This window comes from Oncorhynchus mykiss, chromosome Y (assembly GCF_013265735.2).
Source record: "Oncorhynchus mykiss isolate Arlee chromosome Y, USDA_OmykA_1.1, whole genome shotgun sequence".
Taxonomy (NCBI): Eukaryota; Metazoa; Chordata; class Actinopteri; order Salmoniformes; family Salmonidae; genus Oncorhynchus; species Oncorhynchus mykiss.
This window is the reverse complement of record NC_048593.1, coordinates 11,643,138-11,656,162: the sequence shown is the minus strand read 5'-3', so window position 1 is coordinate 11,656,162 and position 13,025 is coordinate 11,643,138. Positions and strand designations below refer to the sequence as shown.

The window sequence follows — 13,025 nt, the reverse complement described above, 5'->3', positions numbered from 1 at the left end:
ACAACATTTCATCATAGACTAAATAGTTGATATGTGAACTGGTCAAAGGATATGATATAAACTAGGGGTCTCTAACAGGTCGTTCGCGACAGCCCACCTATGAGTAGCTTGCCAAACAATTCTGATGTTTTCATATGTTCCACCGCAAACTCATAAGCAAATCTCACATGTATCAGACACCGCAAGCTCCCAGCTACTATCTAATCAACGCAACATTTACATTATCCCACCACTGGTTAGCCACTGTTGGCTTAAAAAGGCAAACCTAACACAAAATATCTGCCAATTCATTTCCAGCAATATTGTCCCTGTCTGTCTGTGTGGCGCGCGCATTTGTTTATTACTTTGCGATGTCATAACCATCTTGTGGGTTGACAGAAATACAGTCCACAAATCCTTCTCGGTTTAATGCTAACTGCAATGTGGCAGAAGTATATAAGTATTTCTATTATATGTTATTTGCAAACTTTGCCATGAAATGAGGAGTAGAAGTACAGAACCATTGCTACACCGACACATTAGAAGGCACATTCCTCACTAGCTAGATGCCAAATTAAAAGTGTCAGATGTGCAATTACACTCCAACATCTACTTTTCTTAGTTTTCTTCCAGAACCCCCCAAAAAGTATTCTGATGTGATTTAAGCAGTACTCTGTGAACAATTGTGAAAAATAAAACTGAGAACAGAATTTTGGGAAATATACTACATAGTGCACTACTTTATCTTGTACACTATAGACCTGGGTTTCATTGTTTTATTTAAGTCGCTCTCATCCTACGAAAGGTTGGTGACCCCTGATATAATCTATTATACTGTAAACCGGAGTTTGTCATGGTCAGGTCTTCTAATAGGGGGAAGAGTTTTTCCTGGTTTTAGTTGACCCGAACAGGGGAACAATTTGTAACGTTTAGTATTTTTGACATTCCACATAAGAAATCATTTCCAAGACAGAAAAATAATTTTCTCAATGTGGAAGTTCATCGCAGTTAGACAGCTTCCTCTTACTGTGCTATATTGAACAGAGGAGGCTCATCTATCCATTGCTAGTCTCCGACATCTCTCTGACAGCATTATGAAGGAACAACACCGGTAAGGAAAATTACACTTAGATAAAAGAATCAGACATGAAAATAGATATTTCTGAACGTGTGTATTTCTTATGCTTTACACTTAACATCTGTATGCCTTAAAATACTTTTAATTCATGAGTTGAATGGCATTTCGATGACAATTTATGCTCTCTGACTTGAACAATGACCACGGTAGACTATTGTATATTGAGAACTGGGGCCATATCCACAAAGCATCTCAGACTAGAAAATTACTGAGAATGTAGATATTTTCAGGATAGTTTCAGGATAGGTCTAATTCATAACGGGAAAGAAGCGTATGGCGTGCGCCAAGTTTATACATCTCAATATTTTTGTACATATGCAGTATTTTCAGAAATGGCGAACGCAGATATTAAATGTGCAATTTACACAACCGTTATAAGGTCCCAGATGAGTTGAATTTTTGACGGGCGGACGGATAAATTAACCAATTAGAAAAGAGCAACATGCGCATGGACCATGGACCAACATTAATCAAATCTAATTTGGTGTCCGTTCTCCACGGATCAGTCTAGACAAAGCCATCACCTAGTTGACAGATATTTAAAAGACCTCATGAGCTGTCCTAACCAGTTAAGAGCTACCAGCAGGTGTCTTGATTATAAAAAGGCAGCAAGTCAGTGGTTCCTGTGACATAGATAGGCAATTTATTTGGGGTTGAAATAATGTTTTGATATTGCTATATAGTCAACCCATAAATAATATTTATTTTGGGCAAGAAACGTCCTCTCACTGTCAACCTCATTTATTTTCGGCAAACTTAACATGTGTAAGTATTTGTATGAACATAACAAGATTCAACAGCTGAGACATAAACTGAACAAGTTCCACAGACATGTGACTAACAGAAATTGAATAATGTGTCCATGAACAAGGGGGGGTCAAAATCAAAAGTAACAGTCAGTATCTGGTGTGGCCACCAGCTGCATTAAGTACTGCAGTGCATCTCCTCCTCATGGACTGCACCAGATTTGCCAGTTCTTGCTGTGAGATGTTACCCCACTCTTCCACCAACAAGGCACCTGCAAGTTCCCGGACATTTCTGGGGGGAATGGCCCTAGCCCTCACCCTCCGATCCAACAGGTCCCAGACGTGCTCAATGGGATTGAGATCCAGGCTCTTCGCTGGTCATGGCAGAACACTGGCATTCCTGTCTTGCAGGGAATCACACACAGAACGAGCAGTATGGCTGGTGGCATCGTCATGCTAGAGGGTCATGTCAGGATGAGCCTGCAGGAAGTGTACCACATGAGGGAGGAGGATGTCTTCCCTGTAACGCACAGAATTGAGATTGCCTGTAATGACAACAAGCTCAGTCCAATGATGCTGTGAAACACCGCCCCAGGCCTTGACGGATCCTCCACCTCCAAATCGATCCCGCTCCAGAGTACAGGCCTCAGTGTAACGCTCATTCCTTCGACGATAAACGCAAATCCGACCATCACCCCTGGTGAGACAAAACCCCGACTTGTCAGTGAAGAGCACTTTTTGCCAGTCCTGTCTGGTCCAGCGACGACGGGTTTGTGCCCATAGTTGACGTTGTTGCTGGTGATGTCTGGTGAGGACCTGCCTTACATCAGGCCTACAAACCCTCAGTCCAGCCTCTCTCAGCATGTTGCGGACAGTCTGAGCCCTGATGGAGGGATTGTGCGTTCCTGGTGTAACTCGGGCAGGTGTTGTTGCCATCCTGTACCTGTCCCGCAGGTGTGATGTTCGATGTACCGATCCGGTGCAGGTGTTGTTACACGTGGTCTGCCACTGCGAGGACGATCAGCTGTCTGTAGTGCTGTCACATGTAGTGCTGTCTTAGGAGTCTCGGACATAGCAATTTATTGCCCTGGCCACATCTGCAGTCCTCATGCCTCCTTGCAGCATGCCTACGGCACGTTCACGCAGATGAGCAGGGACCTGGGCATCTTTAATTTTGGTGTTTTTCAGAGTCAGTAGAAAGGCCTCTTTAGTGTCCTAAGTTTTCATAACTGTGACCTTAATTGCCTACCGTCTGTAAGCTGTTTGCTTCTTAAGGGCTGTTCCACAGGTGCATGTTCATTAATTGTTTATGGTTCATTGTACAAACAGTGTTCAACCCCTTTTCTGTGAAGGTATATTGGGCTTTTCAAATGATCTTTGAAGACTATGGTCCTGAAAAAAGGGACGTTTCTTTTTTTGTTGCTGAATTTACCTAAACACTTATCACCACTGGGCTAATAAATAATCACTAATGCTTCTTTTGATTTCACCACTGACCTACATCATGTTCTTTCAAGTTATCCCTTTGGAGCACAATATCATGTCGTTAAAAAGTATGCATAAATTGGGCATGCCTACAAGTAAAGGTACAAGTTGGGCAATTGAAAGCCTCTGGGGCCTAAGTGTTCGATGGTTAATGATAGACCTTTCAATCGTTTTATGCAAGGTTATCGGCAAGTGACTTGATGCCTAGGCCTACTGTGCCAAAAGCGATTTAGACAGTTGTTGAATGGGATTGATGGAGTTTTGATAAGGGTAACCAAAATACAGCTTTTAACAACCAAACTTGTATGATTCAGTACAATATGCCATCGGGTTGTGAAAAGAAGAATCCTGACAACAACAGTAGCATTTTTTAAAAAGCATTTTAAAAAGACAGATAGAAAGTATTTTGTCTGAATGTGGAAGTTCATCACAGGAAGTTAGACAACTTCCTCTTACTGTGCTATAGGCCTATTACCCAGCAGAGGCCCCTCCGACCACTACTTCTCTCTGACGACTCTCTGACAGCATTATGAAAGAACAACACTTGACAATGACACTTAGATAAAAGAATGAGACATTAAAATAGATACACGACAACACCAGAGGTATGTGGACACCTGCTCATCAAACATCTCATTACAAAATCATGGGCATTAATATGGAGTTGATCGCCCTTTGCTACTTTAATAGCCTCTACTCTTCAGGGAAGGCTTTCCACTAAATGTTGGAACATTTCTGCGAGGACTTGCTTCCATTCAGCCACAAGAGCATTAGTGAAGTTGGGCACTGATATTGGGCGACGTTCCAATTCATCCCAAAGGTGCTTAATGGAGTTGAGGTCAGGGCTCTGTGCAGGCCAGTCTAGTTTTTCCACACCGATCTCGACAAACCATTTCTGTATGGACCTTGCTTTGTGCACTGGGGCATTGTCGCGCTGAAACAGGAAACAGGCTGAAACGCTGAAACAGGCCTTCCCCAAGGCCCACAAAGTTGAAAGCACAGAATCTTGTAGAATGTCATTGTAGGCTGTAACGTTAAGATTTCCCTTCACTGGAACTCAGGGGCCTAGCCAGAACCATGAAAAACAGCCCCAGACTGCCAGATGGTGAGGCGTGATTCATCACTCCAGAGAACGCATTTCCACTGCGGCGAGCTTTACACCACTCCAGCTAATGCTTGGCATTACACATTGTGATCATAGGCTTGTGTGCGGTTGCTCGCCTATGGAAATCCATTTCATGAAGCTCCCGACGAACAGTTATTGTGCTGACGTTACTTCCAGAGGTAGTTTGATTTTTAGTTTCAGCACTAGGCGGTTCCATTCTGTGAGCTTGTGTGGCCCACCACTTTGCCATTGTTGCTCCTAGATGTTTCCACCTCACAATAACAGCACTTACATTTGACCGGGGCAGCTCTAGCAAGGCAGAAATTAGACGAACTGACTTGTTGGAATGTTGGCATCCTATGACAGTGCCATGTTGAAAGAAACTGAGCTCTTCAGTACGGGTCATTCTACTGCCAATGTCTGTCTATTTAGATTGCATGGCTGTGTGCTCGATTTTACAGCTGTCAACAATGGGTGTGGCTGAAATAGCCAAATTCACTCATTTGAAGGGGTGTCTACATTCTTATGTTTAGATAGGTTATCTCTGAATGTGTGTATTCCTTATGCTTTACACTTAAAATCTGTATGTGTTAAAATAGGCCTACCTGTGATTCATGAGTTCAATGGCATTTCGATGACAATTTCTGCTCTCTGACTTGAACAATGACCACAGTAGGCTATTGTTCGATGTCAGGTCAATCATGAGTTACCAGTCGCTCGCAGCCCACCAATGAGTAGCTCGCCAAACAATTCTGAAAGTACACGCAATTCTCACCGCAAACTGTCATGAACAAATCTCACCCAGTAGCCTATCAGACAGCTACTATTTAATCAACACAACACTCACATTATCCCATCCCTGGTTAGCCACTAACACAACATATCCGCAATGATGTGCTAACCGCCTTGTGGGTTGACGTAAGTACTTTCCGCAAAACATTCACAATTAAATGTATATGTAGGCTTACCTGGCAATCGTACATCACGGTAAAGGAAATCATTTGCAGTGACGATTTTAGCCTGTAAATCTTGGTGGGGCAAAAAAAACAAAAAAATGTGGGATGCATGCCAGCAAAGCCACTACACAACAATATTAAACATTACATTAATTGCACTGTAACGGTGACAAACGGTGCCCCCAAACTGTTAGGGCCTACTGTACATAAAGCTGTGCCAGCAGCAGTCCCAACACCTTACCACTGCTACACCTGGCTTTCAGCGGAGCCTCGTCTGGCAGCGAAACAGTTCATTCAGCCTCATTTACTGCCTTTTAAAATAACATAGCTGATATGGCTGACTTGCTTAAACAAATGTGGTTTCTACTGAGAATTGAGATGTACAAACTATGGCGTAAGGGGACGACAAGCGGATAAGAGGCATTTCCATTTCGACATTAATGAGCGAGCTCGGACGGACATAGTCACTATAACTATTTTTTCAGCACTTTTGAAATGTACAGCAACAGAATTCAGAACATGGGCCGTTCTTTTTTCCCACATTGTTTGCAAACTGATGTGTGATATGTATTAATGCCGAAATAACATGCAAAACAGGAAAGCACCCCCCCCCACACACAAAAAAAGTGGGGCTTTGCCCTGACTAACACATGAGGTCTATTTTACATGATATGCCTAAATACTTATAACCACTAGGCTAATGAACACGTTTTTTGAATTATTTAATTACCTACTTTATATTAACTCAAGTTATCCATTTGGAGCGCAACATTATGTAGTTAAAATATATGTCTAATTTGACCAAGCCTAAATTGGGCAGTTCATGGCATCTACACTAAAAAAAAAGGTTCCTGGAGTGGCCTTTAAGGGTTCTTCAAATTGAAACTGTGGGGGAACCCCTATACATTTTTTCAAAGAACCCTTTAAAAGGAAGAACCTTTTGAAGAACCTTTTGGGGTTAATTTTTGAACTACCCCCCTATTATTAATATTAATAACAATAACATCAATAATACAATATTTGAGTGTTTATTATAATTTTTAGTGGCAAAGCAGAATAAAAACATGCAAATATGAGGTATACTCCCAGCAGAGCCCCAAGTCCAATGGGTATATCCTGAAGGCATTCAATTGTACAACTGACTAGGTATCCCCCTTTCACCTTTCCTCTGGCGTGTTGACGTTAATGTGTTGACGTTCTCCGTATCCATAGTCAGAATGATCTTCCAGTGCATGGTGATCAAACAGGTTTCCTGTTATATTCATCAGAGGTGTAGGGAGGGTAAAGTCTGGGAATCCTAAAGAATAGTAATTATACAGATGTTTAACAAAATGTGCACATGACAGTATTCATACTTTGGTTTTTGTGGTAAATGCGAATGAAAAAAACTGTTGATGATGGTTTTCATACACATACCTTGTCCGTATTGTAGAGGCCTATTGGATTTTCAGTGAAGAGTCAAGGGAGCAGGATGGTACATGTGATCTGCATAACATACCAATAGACATACCTTCGCATGCCTCCTCGTCTGTATACCTGCAGACACAGACACAAAAGTGAGTCGTTCAGTCATCTGCACCCAATACAGCCAGCCTTCAACATATTCTTATAGCCTACATGTTCTTACCTCTTTGTTGATTGATATCCATTGAATTGTGTTCATTTTCCGTTTTAGAAAGATTTGCACAAATATTGAAATATAGGTATCATCATAAAACAACATCGATTTAGATCATACATACCTTAAATTGAGGAGATCTTTACATTTTTTTATTTAAGCGCCTGCACCTGCTGTCCTTTCATATTCAAATGTTTCAGTTGGGCAGTTCCTGCAAGAACCCCCACCAACTGAGGAGGTTCCTCCACCTCCAGCGCCAAGAACCCTAAGGTTCTTCAAAGAACTCTGAGCATCTTAGAAGAACCCTTGTTGAACCCCTAATTGTTTGAGTGTAGGGCTTATGTTCACTTTGATTATGTTTGATGAATATTATAGACCTTTCAAATGTTATATGCAACATTATTTGCAAGTATATAATGGTAATTGTCAACATTCTGCTTGTAACAACAATCAGAATTGGTAGAAAAAAAGAAAAGAACGTTTGCATGCCAACATATTAGGCAATAATTAAGAGTTGGCAAAGTGATCGGGACAGTTGAAAATTATATCAAACGTTTTACCATCGCAACATTTGATGTACACTCACATTCACCATGGTTGACTGAGGTGACACAGCTTGCGCTGCCTCATTGCAAGTGTAAGCCATTGGGTGTATTGAATAACACATTCATAAATGGCAAAAAATACAGTCAAAAAATGGAATCCTGTTAAAACCCGTTTTAAGATTTACAACAAAAAAAACGTCCAGCTCAGAGTAGATTTTAGGATGATGTTAAGATACTGACCAGACAAACTCATGTTACTGCCAGGAGTAAAATCAACTCATAAAAGTGTCTGTCCTTTCTCTAGGAGATAAAAGCTCATATTTAACGCTATTTTTTTTGTTGTTGCTACAAAACTACCGCTATACTTCCATTAATTTTGTATAGGTTACCTTTAGCTGAGTCCCGTGACGCTTGTGTGGTACTGTAGTAGAACATATATTAGTTTGTAGCCCAAACGGTTCGGACGCCACAGACAAAAGTTGGCACATCAGCATTATCGACTTCAACCATTCAGATGCTGCAGAAGTTTAGTGAGAGGACCGATTTTGGCATGTTTCCTGGTCTGACAAACAGCACTGTAGCTCTTTCCCCTGTAGATGTGGAAGATCGACATAGGCGGATGTGGTGAATTGAGATACAGCCAATGTAATTTTTTTAAAAATATATAGTTTAAACTGACAGATTTTGAAGGGGATATTTTAACTATGTTACTTAGATTGACTCACTGGTCAATGCTTTGTGGATTCCGGGCCCTGACTGCACCATGACGAACCCTTGACAGGTCAATGGCAGGTTCATGAGTGGTCTGCTTATACTTAATCTGAATGGTGTTTTATTTGCCTACAGTGTGATTTTGGATGTGATGCATGGGAACAGTTCAGTCTTGGAAAAATGTGAACTGGTGAATTCTTTGGCAATCAAAGTACTACAGTATGCCTACTACATTTCATAACACTTTTGGTAACTTAAAAGTGTTTAGAAAAGAGTTAGGGAAGCAGGATTGTAGGATTTGTTGTAGCTCAGGAATGCCCAGCATTGTATCGAATGTCCCGCACAGTAAATGAAGTCAAGACAGATTTTCAGTTTTTAAAATAGAAAAAGTGCGAGGCTGTCAGCACTCTTTTTTTTGGTTTGGATTCTTTCACATTCTCAACAGTCTTTGAAATGCATAATACTGTATCTTAAAGTAGTCTGTAGCTGTGTGTTACGCCGGTCCCTTCTTTCAGGGAACTGAGATTGTTTTCAGCCCATGAAATACTCATATCCTGTTCCCACAGGTGTCCCCTTTACACTTCCTTTCAGAGGCTGCTGTTACTCCTAGTGTCGCTGTGTCTCTCCCCCTCCTGCTCTGGGAGGACCTGGGCTCAGAGGAAACTACCCTGTGATGTCATCTCTCTCAACCATTCACTGGCCTATGACTGCTCGTGCAGGAAGCTACTCCAGGTACCCCACGATATCAGCTGGAATGCCACAGAGCTCGACCTGTCCTCCAACCAAATCAAGACACTCTCCAGCTCCTCGTTCTGGAACCTCCAGAATCTGACTCTGCTAGACCTTAGCTATAACTTCAACCCCCAGGAACATCCATTGAAGATAGAGGACCAAACATTCTCCATGCTGGATCAGCTGGAGGCACTGCTCCTTGACGGTAATGGCCTTTGCACAGTGCCGAGGGGCCTTCCGTCTGGGTTGCAGATTTTGTTTCTGAGGTACAATGACATCAGGACTGTAACACCGGAAGACTTCAGGGATATTCTACGAATTAAAGTCATCCGTTTAAGTGACAACTGCCAAGGGAGTGTCTGTAGTGGGACCCTGGATATTGAAAACCACACTTTTTCCAGCCTCACTAACCTGACAAACCTGACACTGTCTTTTAACAGACTGAAAGTAATCCCTAATTTTCTCCCCGCATCCCTCCAGCTGCTCAAACTCGAACGGAACCAAATCACCCACATTCAACAGCATGACCTGAGTGCACTCACTAATCTGAGCGCTCTAGACCTTTCGGGTAACTGTCCTGTGTGTTCTAACACCCCGTTCCTCTGCTTTCCCTGTAATACACCCAACGGGGCACTACAGATCCACCCAGATGCCTTCAGGAGCCTCTCCCAGCTGCAGGAGCTGAGCCTATCAGGAAACTCCCTAGAGCACCTACAAACATCCTGGTTTGAGAACCTCACCAACTTACACTACCTGTACCTCTCATTTAATCGTCTGGTTGGGGAGATAGCCAATGGGGACTTCCTCTCTGTGCTACCTTTCGTAGAAGTGATGGACTTGTCTTACAATAATGCTGGACAAAATTCCCACAACTTGACCCTCTCAAAGAATTTTTCCAAACTGGCCTCTCTGAAGACATTACACCTAGAAAACTATGTTTTTTCAGCTCTTCACAAAAATCACTTGGAACCACTTTACAGTTTAGCTAATCTGTCTGTCCTCAATTTGGGAACCAACTTCATTTATTGGACAGACCTTTCACTTTTTGAAAAGTTCCACAATTTATCCAGTGTTGGCCTCTCAGAGAACAGTCTGACTTTCCTGTCCAAGAGGGTAGATGCCTTGTCTGTGAATGGGTATGGCTGGAGCTATGAGCCAGATATAGACAGGTACGGGCCTTTCATACACAAGGATAAATTCTACCGTCGCCATTTGCCTAACATTAAACCAGAGTGTCTTGCGTACGGTCCAGTGCTCGACCTCAGCAAAAACAACATCTTCCACATAAACCCTGATATGCTGCAGGGCCTGAACAACACAGCTTGTCTCAACCTGTCATCTAACTTCATTGGAGACATGTTCAATGGCAGTGAGTTTGTACATTTCTCCAAGCTGAAGTACTTGGATCTATCCCAGAATAAAGTCTACCTGCGCTATGAGCATGCATTCAGTGAACTGACAGCACTGGAGGTGTTGGACTTGAGTTATAATAAACATTACTTTCTGGTGGCAGGGCTAAACCACAGTTTAGCGTTCCTAGAACACCTGGATTCTCTGAAGGTTCTGAACTTGAGCTGGAATGAGATTAGCACCCTCACTGATAAAACCATGTCAAGCAGCTCCCTGCAAGAATTGAACTTCCAGGGCAACCGCCTGGACATCATGTGGAACGAGGGTCTGGACTTTAATCATCTTTTCAGAGAACTTAATAACCTGACGTCCCTGGATCTGTCATACAACCAGCTCCGCCACATCCCATCTGAGGTATACCACAACTTCCCCAAGGCCCTGAGACACTTGACTCTGAGTAAAAACGGACTTGAGGACTTTAACTGGACGATGCTCACACAACTGCCACATCTGGAGGAGCTGGACTTGAGTAAGAACCACCTGGAGCAGGTGGCCTTAACCGTCTCCACTCTTAACAGTTCACTGAGGCTGCTGGACCTGAGCCATAACAGGATTTCCCAGCTAGCGCCTGGTTTCCTCAGCGGCGCCAGGAGCCTGTATGTGCTGAACCTCAGCTTCAACCTGCTGGAGCTCATCAACCAGACAACGTTTGAAACTGGAGCTGAGAACCACCTCCAGCAGGTGTCACTACAGGGGAACCCGATCCACTGCACCTGTGACTTGCTGGAGTTCCAACTGTGGATGAGGAGTAATGAGGTGGAGATCCCTCTGCTGGCCAGCGGGGTGACGTGCGACATGCCCATGGAGAGGAAGGGCAGGTCTGTGCTGAGTTACGACATAGAGGAATGCGTGAAGGATGACAACGCAATGGCCTTCTGCATCCTCACGTTGTTACTCATCGTTCACGTTCTGTTGGTATCGCTCACAGCACACCTCTTTTACTGGGACCTGTCCTATATTCTTGACTACTGTGGGGCCAAGCTGAAGCACCAATGTCTCTTACAGCACACAGCCTGTGTCTACGATGCCTTCGTCATGTATGACACCACAGACCCGCTGGCCTCTGATTGGGTGTTGAACCACCTTAGGGTGGAACTAGAGGAGCGCGGAGAGAGGGTTCGCCCACTCTGCCTGGAGGAGCGTGATTGGATGCCAGGGGTGCCTATCATGGATAACCTTTCCAATAGTGTGCGACAGAGCAGGAAAACGGTGTTTGTGCTGACAGAGGGCTTCCTGTCGCGTGGTGTGGTTAAAATGGCCGCCCTGCTGGTGCAGCAGCGGCTGGTGGAGGAGGGTGTGGATGCCATGGTGTTGCTGCTGCTGCAGCCCCAGGTTCTGCGACGCTCACGCATCCTCCACCTGCGCAGACGGCTCTGCAGGCGCAGTGTTCTGGAGTGGCCAGCAACTGCCTGTCCGGCTGCCCAGCGCTGGTTCTGGCACAACCTGAAGAGAGCCATACGGAAAGATCAGCGAGCCACACACGCATCACTACACGGCACATACTTCACTGGGCGGTGAACTCAAGGATATGAAAGGAACTGACCAAAAACAGGAAGCCGATCAAAAACATGGCTGAGTTTACTTACCCTCAGCTTAAATGTCTCCAATTCCTACTCTGCAGTGTTCTAGAATCAGTTCCTAGAGACATGACTGTGTAGTTCCCCTTCACACACACACACACACACACACACACACACACACACACACACACACACACACGCACACGCACACGCACACGCACACGCACACGCACACACAGACACGCACACACACACACACACACACACACACAGACAAGCACACACACACGCACACGCACACGCACACACAATATAGCCTATTGTAGCGGCTGCATGGTTTTCTGTACAATCCATAATAGAATATTAGGCCTTGATTTCTGTTTTTCCTGTGAAGGATTATATTATCAATGGTCACATTAGCTTCTCTGTGAAAATGCCTGCCTCATCTACAGTACAATATAGTAAATCATGTGACTCTGTTTACTGTTGATGTACGTGACCTCATCTATACCTGGTAAGAAAACAGTATTATTATCCTATTTTGTCTACATTCAGATGTTTTTGACAGGTGTAAACCAGTCTACCGACACGTTAATAAACTTAGTTACAATGGTTTCCTATGGAAGGACAATCTTACTGATCTCAACCACTGGGTGGCAGAGTAACTCCTGATTCATGTGTTCAGGACTGGCATGATGTACACCCCACTAGTTCCATATCAGTGGCTTCTCCTACAGTATCACCCGACTCTGGAAGGCAGTGTTCTCCATCCCTGGTCCTAGAGACCCACAGGGTGTGCAGGCTTGAGTGAGTCATACTTTACAAAGTGTATCAATATCAGAATGATTTATTATCACCAAAAGAAAAGACCTGTGCCATTCACTTTGAACTGGACTGTGTTTACAATCGCGGTACTGAGTAGATCCGCTTGTTTTGAGAGCTGTATGTAACCACGGGTGCTCATGTCTTCATATCCTTTGCTAGTTAGTGAGTTATTAAGCCAGTTATAGATCATTTGTTGTCAACAATGGGGGAGGGATTATTTCCTATTATTTCCTACATCTTTAAAAAGTGAGTAAA

The 13,025-nt window shown here is 43.5% G+C and overlaps 1 protein-coding gene across 1 annotated transcript; it reads left to right on the top strand.

Annotated features, from left to right (window-relative positions):
- Positions 1 to 1,052: 1,052 nt before the first annotated feature.
- LOC110509627 (toll-like receptor 8) lies at positions 1,053 to 12,130 on the top strand. The gene is made up of 2 exons (XM_021590624.2): positions 1,053 to 1,090; positions 8,850 to 12,130. Exons 1-2 carry the CDS (start codon positions 1,074 to 1,076, stop codon positions 11,941 to 11,943), a joined length of 3,111 nt encoding a protein of 1,036 aa, XP_021446299.2. The 5' UTR covers positions 1,053 to 1,073; the 3' UTR covers positions 11,944 to 12,130.
- Positions 12,131 to 13,025: the final 895 nt, after the last annotated feature.